This window comes from Plectrocnemia conspersa, unplaced genomic scaffold, assembly GCF_051122295.1.
Source record: "Plectrocnemia conspersa isolate PC_06_02 unplaced genomic scaffold, ASM5112229v1 ptg000001l, whole genome shotgun sequence".
In the NCBI taxonomy this organism is placed as follows: Eukaryota; Metazoa; Arthropoda; class Insecta; order Trichoptera; family Polycentropodidae; genus Plectrocnemia; species Plectrocnemia conspersa.
In genome coordinates, this window is record NW_028277165.1 from 810,553 (window position 1) to 830,898 (window position 20,346).

At 35.4% G+C, this 20,346-nt stretch overlaps 1 protein-coding gene and 1 long non-coding RNA gene across 2 annotated transcripts; both read right to left on the reverse strand.

Annotated features, from left to right (window-relative positions):
• Nucleotides 1-2,584: 2,584 nt before the first annotated feature.
• LOC148238291 (M-phase inducer phosphatase-like) lies at nt 2,585-10,597 on the reverse strand. Its single transcript, XM_088197283.1, has 5 exons — nt 10,406-10,597; nt 7,616-8,609; nt 7,412-7,547; nt 4,402-4,738; nt 2,585-4,329 (listed from the first exon to the last, which is right to left on the reverse strand). Exons 1-5 carry the CDS (start codon nt 10,441-10,443, stop codon nt 4,104-4,106), a joined length of 1,731 nt encoding a protein of 576 aa, XP_088053409.1. The 5' UTR covers nt 10,444-10,597; the 3' UTR covers nt 2,585-4,103.
• A 4,041-nt stretch (nt 10,598-14,638) lies between these two features.
• On the reverse strand, nt 14,639-16,161 carry LOC148238292 (uncharacterized). Its single transcript, XR_015811338.1, has 2 exons — nt 16,017-16,161; nt 14,639-15,949 (listed from the first exon to the last, which is right to left on the reverse strand). It is a non-coding gene; the product is annotated as an uncharacterized LOC148238292 (long non-coding RNA).
• Between the last annotated feature and the right edge of the window lie 4,185 nt (nt 16,162-20,346).

A 20,346-nucleotide genomic window follows, 5' to 3' on the forward strand; every position in this document is an offset into this window, starting at 1 on the left:
GATAAAGTTCATGCTTGAAAAGGATTGTTCGCATGAATATGTAGAACCAAAAAGGGAAAGAACAGCAAACGCAAGTTTTTTCAGCTGATCGTAAGTCAGGAATACTATTCCAGACGTTGAAAATGATCATGTCTTCATTCTCCAGGTCTTTCAAAGCAGACCACTTGTGTTGTGAACTAAGATCACATTCGTTCTTCAATATTTCCAAATCAATACAAAGAAGTTGAAATTTGGAGCTCTATATTTCCTTGTTTTTTAAATCCTGCAATTGTATTTCAAATTTACAATGTCAATGCCAAAAGGAGAAAATTTCAACTCAGTTATTATAGCATTAAGAGGATTTTTGACGAATGCTAAGGTCGCTTTGCTGTTTTTAAACTCCTGAAACCTGCTGAGAAATGCTTCCCTCATATTTAAAATTATTGTTTTGAAATGGTGTTTGTCAAAAGAGGAATTATTTTCTTGGCGATGCTTCAGCAGGCTCGGAAAGTGAAACAATGTTTCCCTTTTAAAATCTTGAGCAAAAAGGGATAAGTTGTTTTCGAATGAAATGACTTCTTCTAACATCGAAAAAATTGTGTTTCCTTTCCCTTGTAGTTTACGGTTATGCTGATTTAGATGAGACGTAACGTCTACCATGAAATGAAGGTTTTGGATCCACTGATTGTCTGTAAGTTCTGGATAGTGAACATTCTTCTCAAGAAGAAATGCTTAAATTTCTGGCAATAGGGACGCGAAACGTTTTAAAACGTTCCCTCTTGATAACCATCGAACCTTGTTATGAAGTAGAAGATCAGCGTACTCACTCTCCATTTTAACTAAAAATTCTTTGAATTGACGATGATTAAGAGCTTTAGCTACAATGGAGTTGATGATCGTGCTCACTAATCCCATAACTTTACTAATTTCTTTCGGAAATGTCTGCGCACAAAGTGCTTCTTGGTGAATAACGCAATGATATACCAATATCTCGTGATTATTTTTTCTTTCAAAATGGTAACAAACCCTTTTCTGACGCCGGTCATACTTTTGGCCGGCTTTTCTGTAGCCGCCAAATACGCAGATTGACAGCTGTCATACTACTACGCTGCGCTGCGCCCCTTCCGGACGAAACAGGTACTACGCTCACGCACACATTCAACGTTGCATGGAAAGGACACTTGACCAGAATTAGCGCCCGAGCCCGTGGATATTTGTGCCAGAGCCGCACTCAAGGAGTCAAAGAGCCGCATGCGGCTCCGGAGCCGCACTTTGCCGACCCCTGGTCTAGGTCATTATGAATCGGGGCGGATTTATTATTTCTTTGTGATTTTTTCATAACTATTTGGATTTATCCACGTTGGTTGGTTTGCTCCATGATAGAAACCCTCCTCCTTTATCCGGGCTTGGGACCGGCAAGAGTGCAACATATCTTCACTCCAGGCGGAATATGTAATATATATTACACACACACACACACATATATATACAATAAATAACAAACTTTTCGACCATCGTGACGCATTGGGGTAACCTGTTAGGTCACGATGGTATTAATTTAATGTAAATAAATAAACACATTACAAATAAATTATAAAATAATAGAACAAGTAAAATAAAATGATTCTACGACAAGGAATCGTTTTTGTTATTATTATTATTATTTAATATTTACTAAGAGTTAATATTGATATTTTATTAATTATATCTTATTTATATTTATTAATAAGTATTTAATAGTAATTATTATTATTATTATTTAATTATTACAAACAATAAAAACCAATCACAAAAACAGTTGACAATATTAAAACTTAAGATATGTCACAAAGTTCATACACCTGTTCACATTTTTATAGATTTGTGAGAAAGCATTTGATAGCATAAAAAACACACCAATTAGGCTAGATGCCAGAGATGTAAGACTTCTAAAATATCTGTATTGGAATTATACCACCAGCTGTGATTAACAACGAAAGAGAACCAACAGTAAATATATTCTTTCTTCTACTCTTCATTATCGACGGCAACTCTAATGCCTGCACTACACTCTCTGGAAGTTGGCAAAGGACGGAGAATATAGTGGGTTACTTGGGTCGAGTTCGGTTCTGCCTGCTCTAAAATCTCTGAAGTTGTCCGAGGTTACCGATAACGGGAATTAAAGTGGGGGTAATTCAGTCGACTTGGCCAGCTTCGAACGCTTCCGGACATTGTCGGCATTTTTTTCGAGTCAAAGGGACCGAAGTGATAGATTATTTTATTTTTACCAGCTTGAAATAAAAGTATTATGACTGTCTCCGCTAAATGCTTTTTTCGGAATCCTGATTGGACTGGTGTCTTTGAATACTATGACGAATAATCATCGTCGCTAAGTTTGAAGTTTTGATGTCAGTTTAAAAATCATCAGAGATGCTAATCGCTTCGCTCTTTATACGATATGATAATTATATTTGTGCGTCAATTGATTATTATCATATTATCTTTTTTATATTTTACCTTGCCAAAATCTTATGTAAAAATCACACAAGTTTTTACGTTTCAAATTATACACAATTTCTTCTCTGTAAGGGGGAACATATCAAGCCGATGAAAGAAAATACAAACAAAAATTTCATAATTCTATATTTCTTGTTTTTTTTATAAAAATAAAATATGCATACTAATCTAATTATGTACACAACTAACTCTGTCTTATGTTACAGTATCACCGCTCTCGAGAGCGCCTATCATAAATATTATATAAAACGTTGAAATTCTCTAAATATAACATTACGTAATGGCAATTCTCAGTTCCCGTTATCCTCGACACATATTTTGTAATTTTTTTACGAAATAAAGACAGAGCTGATATCGGACGTCGTTTATAAAACTACAAATAAAAATATAACTCATATCATCCTTAACTCTATAAGCGTATGTCAAATTCTTATCTAATAAAAAATTGCCACAAAAATATTCTCGTTTATAAGAATCCTTAGAAAAAAATTTAATTCATAATGCGCTTCGTCTCGAAGCAGTCGAAAGTATATTTTCATACGGTACTGAAATATTTCTCGTCCGATATAAATAAATTTTCGTTACATATAAAAATTGCATCACAATTTTTGCACTTCCCGATGTCAAAATTTTAGTTAAAAAACGTGAAGAATTATCGCATCATCTCGAGATATTTTCCTTCTTCTTTGGTTCCAGATACGTCGACAAACCTAAAGCGAACGGAAGCCCAAATTTCGAGACGGAAAACCGAAATCGTCCAACGCGTATCGTCTTTCGCGTCGTGTGATAATTCAGGGAACGGACGCAGACTAGATAATGAAAATATAACTCGCGATAGCGTTTGTCGATTTTGGTCGCGTGCGCTCGATTATTTACGTACGTAGCAAATTTTAAAGTCAAACATATGCTTAAATTATTCTTAATCGATACCAGTAACTGATCGTTTGTACGTATTACCGCCGGACGCTAGCAATTCAAAAAAATCATGCTACAACGTTCTCAATGAAAAGTCGATCTAATGTCGTCGAACAACTGCTGATTTATTATAATTTGCACAACGAATACAATATACGTTAAAATATAAATTACTAATATATACGACGACGAAGACTAGCACTTTTAAAGTTGAAAACGATATTTTTCGCACAATCCATATATACGTAAATACAAAAGAATTCATCGAAAAATTACAATCGCATAAAAATATTATATAAGTCGTTAAAAAGGCTCCGGTGAAAATATTATAATTTTAGCAATAGTAACATGCGTATAAACAATTTCTATATTAAGTATGTATTCATATACAATTAAAAATAATAAACTTGAATAAAAATTATTTGAATTTTATCACAAGATTCAAGTTCGATCTCAGCGTATCTTGCGCGCTTACGGTCGGAGGACGCGAGATTCGAGACGTCGGAACGTCCGAATAGCCACTACGCTATAAAAAATATGGCACTGTACATAAAAACGTCCTTTAAACTATTCAATAAATATATTACATAGTATCTAAACTTTGATTCGAAAATGGCTCTTTATAAGCGCGTATAAATAATAGTGTACATTGACGCGAAACTATAAGTTATTTACAAATTACCTCATCACAGTAAATTTAAAGGAAAATCACATCAAGAGAAAGCTCTCTTGGAAGCTTCGGAGCGGTGACGCTTGAGGGCGGGCGCGTGTCGGGGATCCGACATGGAGGTGTATCCGCCCGCAATCGGTAGGCAGTGACGGGCGTACTGAGCGTGGAACCCTCGATAGCCGCCGCGCAACACATACATTTCCGGGTGGATCAGCGAAGGATACGCGTCCCTGTTCAGGGCTCGATCGGCTCGCCTCAAAAACCGGCATCTGAAATTAACGCATCGGTGTCAGAGAAGCGACGTCGATAGCGCAAACAGATTGCCAAAAGATTCGACTCACAATTTAGGTCCCCTCTCGAAGGAGAACTCGCAGTGGAACACGAGGACGCGTCGCTGCGGGGATTCGGCACTCGTGCAAACTTCGGTGCTCAGCAAATGCTTCTGCACCAGCTCCTCGGTGAAGAGGTTCTTAGCGCCCACTATGTGTCCGCCTTCAAACTCGTACGGATATCTGCAGTCTATCACTTGATACGAGTCGATTGTGTCTTTGTACAATCCGTCGACGAGAGCGGCCAACGTGTCGCCGGAGATGGCTTTAAGATCTTGATGCTGGCTGTTTTCCAGCGGTAAGCAGAACGGTCTAGAAAAGTCACCGATCAGATTGGCGTCGTCATAAGCTGAAACATACAATTTTATACGTTACACGCGGTTTTAAAAATATAAATTTTAATAAATCAGTGCTGCATGGTTATTTTCTTATTAAATTTTACTTACTGTTATGTAATGAGAAAAAAAATTGACAATGACAGTTTTACAAGAAAATGATTGTTCAATATCAGATATACTGTTATACATCAAATTATCCTAATTCAATAAATAACCAAACTGAAGTGAATATTTGTTGAAGGTATAAAAGTAGTATTTATCATTATGTTTATATTTATTATTATATCTCATTATGTTATTTTCTTTAAAAAAATATTGCATTTTTACAAAATTTAGTTTTTATAAAAAAATATTTTCATGATTTGAATAACCATTGTATTTATGAAGATGAAATAACTGAACAATCAAATTTATTTACTGCTGAAATTATCGAATTGGGAGAAAAATATGATAGATAAATGAGATTAAAATATTTATACGTAACGTGAAAGTCATTAAGAAATAAAACAGAAACTCACAAGAGTAAGGCCGGCCCGCACATGCACGGTTTCCTGTTTAGGTTTCCGCATCAGTAATTCAGATTCGGAAACCCGAATCCACACATTTCATACAAAATGTACATGGCGTTCGGAAAACATACAAACGTATGCGTCATGTATAACATTTTGTATGAAATGCGTGCATTCAGGTTTACAGATCTGAATTCCTGATGCGGAAACCTAAACAGGAAACCGTCCAAGTGCGGCCGACCTAAACAAGCGTTCTCTAGATGAATCAGAAATCTGAAATATTTCTACTAATGACAATTTGGAGAACTTTATTTTATTCAATTTTATATAGGTGATAAATTAGTTTAATTAGTAACTTTTACATAAAACGGTCAGTAATATTATTAATAAACATAAATAATCAGTAACTTTTTGATAAGCGGTCAATAAATATCAGATCGAAGCTCTTAACTATCATAGTAACAATACCGAAACTATTTTTTGGTATAAAATATATTCATTATATGCAGTAATGTCATTTATGCAGTAAATGTTGGCAACTTTGAAAAACAAAAATTTGACAGCTGAGAGTTTAGGGTTAGTAAAAATGGAGTGTTACACGATACAACGTGTTTTCATTATTGAACAATATCTGAAAAATAATCAAAGTTCGGCGGCCGCAATTCGAAAATTTAATACAAAATATTATCGATAAAGTGTTTTAAGTTCGTCAATTACCAAGAGATTAATTGCAAAATTCAGAGAGTCTGGATGAGTTGTAAACTCATGGGTTGTCCAAAAACAAGCCGTTCAAATGTAAATATCACTAGGTGGACAAGAATTGCAAATTTCAAGAAGCTCTTTACAGCGTATACTCACAAAAGATCTGTGTCTCCATACGTACAAAATTCAATTAGCACAACAACTGAAGCCTAATGACCGTGCACAGCGAAGAGAGTTCGTCGAATTTAATTTCGTTCGTTAATTTTGGGACAACCTATATATTCTGTTTAAGTGCCAACATTCAGTTAAAATAAAATATAACATTTGAATTTAAAACAAAATATTTAATGAAGACAATTTAAACGATCAATCTATAAAATACTTTGTTCCATAAAACTATTTTTTATGCATTACAATATATAAACTGCGCATTAGCATTTCGTTAGTGTAGCGAATGACCAAAGTTACTTTATTAAATATGTTAAAAAAATCTGGAATAGTTTTCTGTTTTAAAAATTGTTTAATTTGAGTTTATTATAATAAAATATACCACAATTTTAATGAGCAATATGTAAAATAAAATGCACACCCCATGAATAACTCTGCAACGAATCTATTTAAAAGAGGGATTATATAAATTGGATTTATATATATTTAGCGATGACACGAAAATTCTGAAATAGGTGTCAAATATATTTTACTTTTAATTCCAACTGTTAAATATTTTTCTCTATTTTTAAGTAAAAATTTGCGTAATTATAGGAAATGTAAGTGAATCATACTAATGTAAATTACAAATGTAATTATAAAATATTTTTTAAATTAAAATCATATTAACATATGTTTTATATACAGACATTCATATATGTATTTATGTATTCTCAAATACACATACATATGTGCATATTTATTATTTATGATCAAAATTTTTGTTGTATAATTACTAAACCCTATTTAGCATTTATCGCATAATGATAAAAACACACGTCTCGAACAAATTACTATACATTCATAAACAAGCTATTTACTTTAACTCTTATACTAAACATTTTATTTAAAGTAATTTAAAAAAATCATATGTAATTTTGCTCTAAATATTATTATAAGCAATTAACTCGGCCTAAGCACAAAACAAATAGCATTTTCTTATAAAATGCTTACAATACAAGTGCATATTATTTTATATATTGCTCATTAAAAGTGTACTCTATATACAATAATAAAACATACAAAACTATTCGAAAAATTGTATACCAAATAAAATATTGCTCAATATGTGCATTTATTTAATTTCTTATTCTTATTATTGTTATTGTAATGCATAAACAATTAGTTTTATTGAACAAACTATGTATTTAAATGCATAACTGATAATTAATAAAAGTTAGTGACTATTTATTATGATATACTAATAATACAGATTAGTATGCACTATCAACGATAAAATACAGAAATAACACATGTTAGACAAACCTTCCGTCAGGGCCATCGTAGCTTCGTTTTCAGAAAGAGTCCTCTGCAAAGCGGCCCCGAAGATAGGCCTTTCAGATATGCTCTGGAGGCCGTGACTCTTTCTGCGCTTCGACAACAAAGAAGATTCGACGGCCATCTATGGGAGAAATTGAGATATAGCGACTGTCTACGACCAGCGGATCGAAAGTGCAGTTTTAAATTTACCTCTGCTCGTTTCGTCGTCGATCGGTTGGGCGACTGGAACAGGGCGGCTCGCACTCGCTCGGCGCCGCTCTCCGTTTGCAGACTCAAGCATCGCCGCAGGGCGGGCCTGACGGAGACGAAGCTCTCGGGTCGGACGGGGGTCAGTCCGGCGGCGGTCTGGATCTCGCCGGAGATGAGGGATTGAAAGCTGGCGGGGACGGACGGCGCCGATCTGTCGTCGTCGACGTCGAACATGCACTCCTCGAACTCGGCGCCGGGGGAGTCGAACAGGCGGGACGGTTTTTGTTCGCGCTCGTACCTCCCGAGCGGCGAGTCGAAGTCGACCCGCATCTTCTTGCAGCCGCTGCCGAAGGGAGATTCGCCTCTCGTCGGCGTCTCGCACTTCATCGGCGAGTCTCGATTGGAGCGTTTGAGCGAGAAGAAGTTGCCTTTGAGGGGAAGGATGGACGGCGAGAGGAACTCGAAGCGGACGGCCGTCGAGCCCGAGTCGAAGTCGAGCGCCCTCGTGGTCTCGGATCGGGGCGGGAGCTTTCTGGTCGGCCTCGGAGCGTCGAAGCTCTCGGACGCCTCGCACTCGCCGAAACTGTCGATGGGCGAGCCGAACTGGAAGTCGGACGCGACGATGGAACCGAGGGTGGCCGCGGTGGCGCCGCCGGGGCTGTCGGTGCTGATGATCTCGTACTTGCTGCCGACGCGGTCGTCGAGACCGAACTCGCGCTCCAGGTCGCGCATGTCGTAGTCGCAGAACCTGGGGCGGCCGTCGAAGCCGGACGAGTTCTCGAAGCCGGAGTCCCTGGAGGCGTAGTCCTGGTCGCTCAGCTTCGACGGAGTGGCGTTCTCCTTGTCCTCGTCGGCGTTCTTCCACGAGAAGTCCGAGTCGTACGAGAGGAAAGCCAGCGTCTGCGGGACCATCCTGGAGGTGAGCCTGGAGGCTCCGGACTCGCTGGCGCGCCGCTTGCCGCCCGAGTCGATCACGAACTTGTCGTTGATCATCCTGCCGAAGAAGCGGAACGCGACGGTTAGACGCGAAAGCGAAGGGGGCGGAAGTCAGTCGCGCGGAAAATAAACAGATGCTACGATAGCAAGAGTGGCCGTTCGTTGCCGTTTGCGTTTGCGTTCACGTTCGCTCTCGACGACCGACGACAAGGTCGAGCGGTCGACCGACAACCGGCGGTCGTTTTTCGGTTACCGCGTACACTTACGCTTTTTTCTCAATTTCAACATCCATACGGAACGGGCAATAATCATATCCGCCATTGGTCAAAAAAATAACAAAAACAAAAATTCAAAAAAATAAAACATAATCAGATACATTTCAGTGTCTGAAAATATTATAAAGATTAGAATCAAATTTAAAAGAAACGAAACAAACGTTGGAAACGTTACTGAATTAATTCTGCTGATTTGAAAAAGTTTAACACAATTATTTTTAAACATAATTCGGAGTATAATTTACTGAGTTACTTTATTTCACATAAAATTTCAAATGTCAATAAATCATTACCAGAGGTAAATTTATTAGATTGCATGAGTTATCATGCAGAGTTATCATTCCCGACAAAAAGAACCTTTACGAACGCTTAAGCCTACTAACTTGTATTTTTACAATACAAATAAAAAAATGTATTTTTACACGGCATAATTCAATAAAAAGTTTTAAAATTGTGACTGCCAAGTATCATTTTTGGAGGATATTGAATCTGAACATACAGATTAATAATAATATAATAAAATAATCAAGAAATTCAAATAGACCTTACATTTTTGATATACATATTATATATGAACTGAAGCAGATAATAATTAGATATTTGTTTATAACAAATATATAGATAGTACTACCTACTTCGATTCGAGTTAATCTTCATCCGCGAGATTAGGAAAATCTAGGGAAACCTAATATGCGATCGATCGGAATAATTGTAATTATATAATAATCGCTAATTATTATCTCCACGACACATTAGAAATTGTAAAACAAGGTTCACATGGGATTCGTCAAAATATGCATCGTGCTTATATAATTCATTGAATTTTTCATTTAATTTAAATGTTACAAATCTTAAAAAATACTTAATAGGTTTTCTCAATACGTAATGCTCAAACACGCACTCACATACATATGACATAAATTGTTTCAACTCCTAATAGCTACGCGCCGAAAGCATATTGGTGTCTTATGAAAAAGTATCTTTTAAAAATGTGTGTCATTAGAAAACACTCAAGCGCATTATAACATATTTATATCCATACAAGTATTTCATACCAAAACATAGAGCAAACTCTTGCATAAAAAAATATATAAAACTCCACTCCCCTAAATATCAGATTTGGTCCAACGTCTCCCACCCCTCCCAGGCCGCGTAGTGAAATATTTATAGTTCGATACCAACGGCAGAATCCAATTGTTAATATGAAACTACCGTAGTTTAAATCATAAATTGAAATTTTAAAAATGATTGGAAAATGTTTATAAATCGGATGACATTTGACAGGTTGGCAGCACTTTTTTAAACTGTGACTAGTGTCCAAATAATCACGTCTCAGGACGCTCTGATTTCTGTTCACAATAACGAGCGTTCGCGTACGCGCCGTTGTTTTTTTTTTTATTAATTTCGGTTGGCAACACTTTTCACGACGGATCAGAACACCCTCAACCGTCGAAACGGAAGCACTTTTTGATTTTTGCATAAACACCGTTGCGTACAAGTCGTCGTTTATAAGTCGAAAAACGAACAAAGCGGAATAAAAACCGTAAGTAGAAAAGAACATGTGCAATATTGTACTTGCCTTGTGAGCGAGATGTCGCAGCCGTCGTGCGTGTCCATCTTGCTTGTTTTCGCACTAGTAGTGCGAAGGGCGCATCCCCGAACAGTCGCACGTCGGAACGAAGAGCGGCGCGGAGATTCGTGGCGAAACGCACCGGCCGGCGTCCCGCGGCCGAATGCCTAGCGCCGCTGAGACGCTTCGCCAGACACACCCCTGCCCGATAACACCTTCGCGACCGGCTTCTCCCCTTCTCCGCTACTCCAATACATTTTTTTTTGCCCTTTCCTGCGGCCATTATCATACTCGTCTCGACGGACGTTAAAATACATGAGAGTTATAAAATTACACGTAGCTATTACGCAACCGGAATACCGAATTCCTAGAACCTAGGTTAACCTAACCAACATACCTGACGAAACGACCATTTTCAATAGCTTCCAAAGTTTTGGGCGAGTTTCTTAGAACAGATTGATACCTGCTGCTGGAACTTAGTAGGTATCATTTTTCATCATCGGTGCGGAAGATCGAACAAATTTAACGAAACCTTAGCTTATTGTAAATATTAAAACATGAAATTTCCAACTGCCGCTCTAATTTATAGTTACGGTAGCAAGTCTACATCTGGCATGTCATATGCGTTCGGGGCGCACCGGTTTAAATGGCCAAAGTTCAAAAGTGCAAATTGTCAAAAAAGAAAAAAGGTGTCTTCTATATGTATTGAGATCTTACCGGTTAGGGTTTCCGATCTCCCTTGGGAAAATATATACCAACGCTCTCGTTCTTTGGCGACAGACTTCAAATAGTATAAGTTGTATACTTGTTTTATACTCGATAATTATATATGTTGTACTAATTTATTGTTATGGAATGATTCACAATTTCACAAAAAGCGTCAAATTTGCCTACGTGTGTTTTTCTCGCTTCCTATTTTTTGCGCATAAACGCTTACATCTGGTCGCGCTAATTTACCTCTAGAACAGCTTCTCAATTTCTCAACGAAGCGTATAACCATTTGGACATTTTCAAGCTGCTAATTTTGTAAAGTATTAAAATCACACGTGTACCGGAAATATAGTAATATTCTAAAATAATATGTAAATGTATTATTAGTAAATTTATATTTTATGAAAAAACATTGGTTCGAATCCCGTATAGACTATATTATTTTTTAATTTATATCGTATCTTTGAAAACAGAATTAGCGATCATTATAAAATTATAATTTCGTTCGAAAGTCTTTTTTCTACGTTTATAACAAATAAAACAAATTTAACGTCACTTATTTACAGACTTGGTAGTCACTGATTGTGTTTACTCCGTTGTAACGTATTGGGCTAGTTAATGTCTGTCATATTGCAACGGTATCATCAAAATGCTGATGTTTTAATTGTCGTCAAATATTTACTAGTTTACTTGAATATTTATTTTGGTTGTACAAATTACAGTGTGGCATAGGCTCTCAAAGTGGGCAATATCGTCCACTGGTATGCGATGGATGAATCTCGGTGGGCAATGCTGGCTCTGGAGCAATTGCTGGGCGAAGAAGGAGCAATGAACAGGTACGCCATTTCAGTTTTTTCCAGGGATTCATGATATTTCATTAAAATACATCCATGATTTTAACTAAATTCAATGGAAGATAAATTCCCACACCTACCCTCCTCCCTTCCAAATGCCGCTCCTGCTTAGAATCTACGTCAAAAACAATAAAATCGTGCCATCGAAGTGGAAACCCTCGGTTACCTAGCGTTCATAATAAGGCTATTTAAATCAATACTACTACTGCTTACAATTATTGAGAATCGAATAAAGCATATCTAAACCTAATTTTGACCAATAGATGTTATTGCTTTTGACGTGAATTTCTGACTTTAGAAAAGTGATAATTGTTATTGACCAAAATTCGGCTTGAATATATTTTGACCGATACTCTTATATCAAAATTCCGTAGTCATATCGGTAAAGACAGCTATCATATTTTTAAAACAGTATAATATCAAAGTGCAAACTATTGAGCTATTTGAGATATGCGACGTCCGTCTGTACTTTTTATTCCGCTTATTTTCCCCTGAGAGATGAGTTAGCTTAGTTTGTCCTAATGAAACTATAATTAGTTTTAGAACTTTTATTATGTTAGTAGTAGAGTACGATTGCATCAGTTATTTGAGGCCATACTTTTCGTGAATTCTTACCTGGCTCGTTCCATCCAACTCCTTAATACGCTCGTTAAACACAAAGATGTACTTAGCAACCCATTAGCCATGAAAAGCTAGTACAGTTCTTGTAGGACGATCCACATCTCTTAAGATATGAGCCGCCTACATATTAAACTTTGTATTTATTTATTTTTATATTATTATTTTTAATTTAACATTGTGAGTGTTGGATTTCATTTTGAAGTACATACCACGTATAAAATTGCACAAAAAATATTATTTTAGTGTTATTTTTATACAAATGTGTCCCTCTGTTACACTGTAAAAATTGAAATACATTAGAGTTCACATATGATTCAAACCCAACTCTCTTTGGTGTTACTCTTAGACTCATACTACTAATCGATCGTGCTGGTTATTAATAAAACGACTACACTTATACCTTATTTTCGTATAAAGTGTGACATATAGCGAATCGTCTGTTTGAATGCAAGTCCATACAAATTTTGTGTATGTTCCAATCGTATAGAACACAATGTAATAATTGTGTAGCAAATGCTGCGTTCTTCATCAGTAACGAAGTCTCTTTCTTTCACATCCTTAAAATCGAAATGATTATATTATTATTCATTAATTATACCGTTGTACTCGCAGACAATATAATTAGCGTTTCCGAGAATTCAAGACTTGGCACTCCCTTCGAATTTCTTCCGCCATTGTTAATTCTCATTATGCGAATCTTTTTGTGCTCTTCTTTTTGCGTTCGTGTGTCATTTGCATCGATTTTTATAAAATATTCACAAGTGGTTTGCGCATGCGCGTTTGAAAACCGACGTAAAATAGATTCTGGTCGGGAAGGTGTTATAGTCGACCGGTTCGCGCGCACTCGAATCAGCAGTTCTTCACAACAAATCGGCTCGAGTCTCACTCTCAACGGCTGTTTATTATTCGACAGGATAACGTTAACTTCTGATAATCCTGTTAAAATGATAATTCGCGTTTCCGATATCGAACATGGCTCACTCTCTCGCGTTGCGCAACTCCCACCAAATAGGCGTAGTTATGTCATTAATTTAATTTTTTGTCTCGTCCTCGCATCCTCCGATAGTAAATTATCTTCACGGAGAGGAGATATTCGATATCGCAGAAGGACCCACGCGTAGCGCAACATCTGGTAATGCACGAAGTCCCTGCAAAGTTATTAGAGAAAACGACCGTTGGGAGTCAATTTTTTTTTGTCAAAATAAACACGGAGAAGAAATCACCTGTGGTTAATCTCATCGCAGTCGGCGGTTGAGCTTCGACGTGGCGATATGCCAATAATTGGCATATAAACGGCCATTTTGATTTCATGTAGATTAATTATTCGCAATTTTAAATTGGTCGTAACACGTTTCTATTCGACCTATTCTCACGTGAGCTTGAAAATTACAATTTATTTTTAATACAAAAATTGCAACAATTATAATATACAAAATGTATAAAATAACCGAGTAAAACATTTTTAATTATCGCTTAACCGCATAATTATCTTTTACAAACTACAAACAGCGCAATAGTTTGCTTGATAAAAGTCGTTACATTGCGATTGTGAGAATTAACAGAAGTAAAATTAAATGTCATTTAAAAAGATAAAAATATTAACGATGCCTACCAAATAAATTGGAACATAAAAGAAGCTGGAGAACTATTTTAGCGAAATTTAAAAACTCCCCCGCAAAAACTTCAGGAATATTTTTATTTTATAATAATTTAAGAAAGTATCGTTTTTATTTTTATATGATTATAATAAAAAAAAAATTATTGTGAATACAATTTAAAGAAATGAATTTAAAAAAAATTAATACATCGTATAATATACGCAAACGCACTTTTAATAAATTAATTAAAAATTACTAATAAATGTATTTCAATATAATAAACTGAATTGATCTAAAAAAAATAGAAGCAAATTAAATTATTAATAACCCCATTAGGGAGCTGGGATTTTTATTGAAAATATTTTTTAATGAGGTTCATTTTTTATAAAACTAAAGTCAATGTTTTTTGCACTCAATGCAATTTGATTTTTAAACTAGTTTTTAAGTTAATGGACAAAGGATCAAGAAAAAAATCACTGCTGTGAAACTCGTTTTTAATAAATAAAATATTAAGATACAATGAACCATACAATTATTGACGTAGTGCACAATTTTTATTGTGTCACGAATAAAAAAAAAGCAGGTGTACTATTTTCAATTAATAAAAAATCAGATTTTCAATTGGATTGTTAATGAACGTTTTTGTTGAAAAAATTATATAAGCGAAAAATTTTGGTTTGAATCCCATATGAATCCAAATATTTTTTAATTTATATCATACGTGAAAAATAGGAATTAGTGATTATTATAATTATAATTACTAGCTTTTTCTAATCTCACTGATGAATATCGTGATGATTATTTAAAGTAGAGCTGGGTAGTGTATAGATGATATTAATAATTCTCTAATGTAGCTTATAAGCCATTAGATTTTTTGTATTATTTTTTCGGCCATAATACATTTTTGTGCAATTTTATGTCTTTATTACCTTATGTTGCATTTTACCATTTAAATTAAAATACAGACCAAATACACACAGGCAAAATCACAGCTGATTAAACAAAGGAGTTACAATATGTACTCGCACTGTAATATGGAGTTAAATTTAGACTCGATTTATTTAAACGCACTAAAGGTTACCTGGTTTGTTTCACAATATCTTAAAATGTGTGGTTAGGCTTATGGTGTAATTGTGACATATCTAAATCACATAGTAAATTTTAATATAAATAAGGGATTATCCTTTGTTAAATCAGCAGTATCAGAAAACTAGTTCATAAAAATAATTATTAGATGTTGTGTCAAGCTGAGAATTAATTAGTAAAAGTTATATACTGAGTATACCTTAGAAAAATATACTTTCTAATAATATATGTGAGTGCATAATAAATGAATTCGATATATTTATATCACTTTTGGTGGTGAATTTCGAAGGTGTCGATGTTTTGGATCGATTCAGGATTTCCCCCTTTTTGGCAAAAAACAATGGAATAATCAGGTTGTGTCTGTAAATCAGGTGAACGTGCCGCGTTGGCAGTTTCTCCCGCCAAAACGGGACGGGCTCGCGCCAAAAGCTACGGAGTCAGCTGACGCCGACTCTTGCTGTTCTTTTCTTTCCAGTCGCGAAACCTTTTGCTCTCTGTTGTTGTTGTTCCTTTTATTTGTGTGCAAGATCAATACACTTGTCCCGCGAAGATCGTTGACGGTGGAGCCGCTTCCATCGGAATGCCGTATTTCAGGGCAGTCCAACGGCCGTCGTTAAAATATCCTTTCCGGGTGCTTTAATTTTTGACATCGCCGAAACTGGGCAACGAAACCCACCCGATTCCTGAAAAAATAATAAGCGCTAAATTAACTCCGTCGAGGCGCTATCTTAGCGCTCATTAATCGCTTACTGCAATCACAACAATAACACACAGAGTTGTGTTTATTATGTTTCGCGTTATCTGCTACAGATTATTTCGGTGTGCTTGCGTGAAGAATAATAGATATTTATGTATATGAAAGCAGTTGATTCCCCACACATGGCTGCGCTCGACTGAAACGTTAAAATTAACAGTTTTGTTCTTTGATTGTGTGCGCACTGTGGCGAATCTGTGTTTGTGTTCTTATCGCCAACGGAGCTGTGGCAATTTGTTTTTATTACATCGCTTTCGACTCGCATTACGATTAATTGAATACGCCGAATCATGATTTCGATGATGTGTGTTACATGTTTGCTTTAATGGATTGCATAGCATTTGATATTATAAGAAACTGAAGCTCTTATATTTGATATCTTGTGATACGAGAGATCCAAATATCAAGAACATGGTTCAGCTGTGCTTAGATTTAACCTCCTTAAGCGACGGATAAAAGTCGTTGACTCTTACTTTCCGTCATCTGTTACTCGCTTATATATTTTAATAACATAATTAAAATTAAAATAAAAGTTACACTCCTTTCATTACTTTTTTCCCATATAATTGGTTCGCTTTTGCCAAATAAGGCCATCATAAGTTTTTCGAAAAAGGTGCGTATTTAAGAATAGCGATTCTCTTGCCTAAAATATAATAAATCTGATATTGTTCCGAAATCCAACAAACTCATAAAGCATAAAAGTCAGACGCCAGAGTTAATTATGCATTTAAATACGAACGTTACGTAAAGCAGTCGGGAAAAAAAGTGAAATAAAAAATCGGCTGAAGTGAACCGAGATATTGTCCTAACAACGGACACTTTGACTAACGGGAAAGAACAAGCTGCGCATACGTAATTTGAAGCCAGATTGTTCTTCGAATTAAACTAATAGTAAATGGAAATTAAAAAAGCAGCCCCTAGAGTTGAAAGCCCAGATTCGGATCGGAAGAAACAAGGGCAAAATCCCACAGGTTTTAATGCCCGTGAAAGGTTTTCCTCGGGAGGCTGGCACCAGATCTCTCGACGGCGTTCGAACCGTACAGACGGCCAACCGCCGTTCGAGTGTTGTCCCAGTCTCTTCTCGGATCGAAGACTGAGGAGAGACAGAGACGCAGCTTACTCAGGAATTCATTGAAAACCAAACGGACCTTCCGCGGTGAGGTTTGTTTTGAGAAAAAAAGACTCTTTGATAGTTTCCCAGAAGATCGCTCCTTTATCTGCTCTCGGCTCGGATACGGTTCCATTATCAGCTGGTACCTGTGCCACCGACCACCGAGACACCTGAGCGGATTAAAGTTTAAGTTTTGTACAAGGACTTGTGCGAGATTTTCTACAGCCACCTAACACAACAGTCTTTTTCTTCGTGCCGCTTAATGATCTCAAAGAATTCTTATATAAATCAAACTCCTGTATGAATGGTAATAATTCAATGTCGTCAACTCTCTTATTTTCCATTTTGAAATACGTCAAGACTAGGAAATACCTTGCACATTAACTTGGAATGAGATTTTCACGAAATAAAAATGTCTACTGTTATTCTTGTTAACCATCTGTTTCTGTACTTATTTAAACACTTATAAGCTTCTCCACAATAAAACAGGCTTTTGTTGATGTCGAGTTCAATGCATTTTAACAGTGCAAAAAATATTGAATTATTACGTAACGTAAGCTACGAAAACTTGCTCAGTACTTTGGTTATCGTTGAAGCTATTTTATTTCTATTAAAACTTTCAAACGATACTTTTTTAAATACTTTTTAAATAGATAAAATAAAAATCATAATACTTCGCAGAAGTTGTGCAAGCGGCACTTACTCAATTTTATTTCACAAATTATCCACGGTTATGCCATCATAGTTAAAAGCACATTCTTTTGTATCGATATCGCTGTGAGACGCATCAGCTGGTCTTCTTATTTTAACACATTACGGTCCACTCACGCGTTTTCACGAAATAGCGAAACATCGCGGTCAGTCTCCGTTCACGCGTTTTCGAGTGCTAATAATAATGTTACTTCGACTTACTTCAAAAAAATCATTCGAACGAGATTAATATTTTAACTTTTATCTAGCGATGGCAATATATTAATTTTTAATTAATTTAGTAGTGTAAAAAAATATCACATTTTGTCAAAACACAATATACTATGTATATAGTATTTAAAATTCCTATCAAATAGCGAAATCACTGATTTTATCCATTATCTTCCATTGAAATTACTGTAATTAATTTGAAACATTAAACATACTTTATTGCCATTATTATAAATTTACTACCATTTTACGCTGTTATTGCTTCTCCTTGATGAATCTATGGTTGTAAAGATTACGAGATCTTCTAATTACTCTCTCTGTATATAACTCTTAGCTTCCAGTAGTCACCAAAATCATTGTAACATATAACCAGTTTTGTGTTGTATAAAATCATTTACTCAGAAATTAGAAATGAAACACATACTATGCATTATAGATGTTTTTCGTGCGGTACCCACTTATTTTTTTTATTTTCTAGAACTGATGGATTAATAAACTTATTCAACTATTGTATTCAGTTGTTCATTATCAACTAAAGAAGGACGACTAAGGTTCTCCTAATTTTCAAGGCTCGTTCTTAAATAGTATCTACACTAAAAGCATTGTTTCTGTTGCTAAAATATTTATGGGTCAATAGAATAAAACAATACTGACCGTTTAAATATTTTTTAAATTGACTCAATAATATTTACACATATCAAAATCTACCACAAAATCTAAGAATCTACCACAAACAGTGATAAAAATACTAGCACACAATTTCAACGCATATCTGAGTATTTAGTCATAACGAAATTAATCAAATATTGCAAAGAAAAAAATAACGACACTTAATTATACACATAAATATGGTTATTATAATAAAAGGACAATTTAAATCAGCAATATTTAAAAAAAATGTTTCATATAAAACGAAATGTTTGCGCATTCCTGTTGGACAGATTAGGTGTGAGCGAGCGGCAACGAGCGAGCATTAGTTAGAACACCTTATGAATAACTATCTGCAACGAATCCTTTCTCGATGATAAAATCCGAAGATGTACCTTACAGCTTACACAAACACTTCGTTTATTGGAACAAAGTATTTATTTAAATGCACGTAGGTGTATCTCTGTATATGTAAGAACTAAATCGATGGGAAATATAATTATAATAAACAATACTTACGATAATCCAGGTACAGTGATTTGAACCTATGTCTTTCGGGTATTAGTCATACACTATATGAATTTAAATGGATGTCAAAATATTGCCATTAAATTGTTAGTAAAAAATTATCATATTTTCTTTGCTCTAACTTCAATGAATGTGAATTAAATTTATTTACATACATATATATGAGCTTAAATAAATGGTATAAAATCAGTATTTTTGTGGCTATTAATCATTAATTTAGCCACAATGATTATATTATCAGATTTGCATATTTTTATTATTACTAATAACACAAATAATATCACAAATCAGCCGTATAAATAATACAATCGACTAATTTGGAAAGCACCGTAGAAATTTTTGAGAGCCATTATTATAAGGAAATATGTTCCTAATTTATGGTGTTGCAATGTTTGATATGAAATAATGCTAATCACTTTTTATAAATACATAATTATAATTATTTTTATATTGAGCATAAAATGAAATTTAAAATATTTTAGCAAAAGGTGTATTTACATAAAATTGCATAATAACTCGGTAGCCTTGAAAACTTTTAAAAAAAAAACATAAGAATATAATTCAAGTCCAATAGCGTCCATAAGGTGATTTATTTTTAAACGCTTTAACAATCATAATATCGACCATAGACCATACACCATCAATCATCGCGAAGAGGGCGAAGAATGCGTCCGTTGTGCGTTCGCTATCAGATTCGTTACAACGGCCGTTATGTAGCATTTATGCCGCCCGTCATCATCCGGCTAATTAATACGACCGACGGATCGTAACGACCGATTGACTCCTCTCAAATATATATTCGGCCATTATTTATACTACTATATCGGCGGCCGCGCGTATTCTACGTAACGAACGAATGGTGCGTGTAGTAATATAGGGGTTCAACGACCGTTCGTTTTGCAACGAATTTCCCATGACCCCTATCTATACGCTCCCTCCATTTTTTCATACGTCACATAAAAAATCCTTTTGTCATAAGTAGTGTTAATGAAAAAAATGCTCAGTCTTGCTCTATGGGTGACCGTGATTCGTTATCTGAGAAGAAGAGAGCTTATCGATAACATTAGAAGCGATAGTATATAAACATCTATCATTCATGAAACGTCATAGTGGCCGTT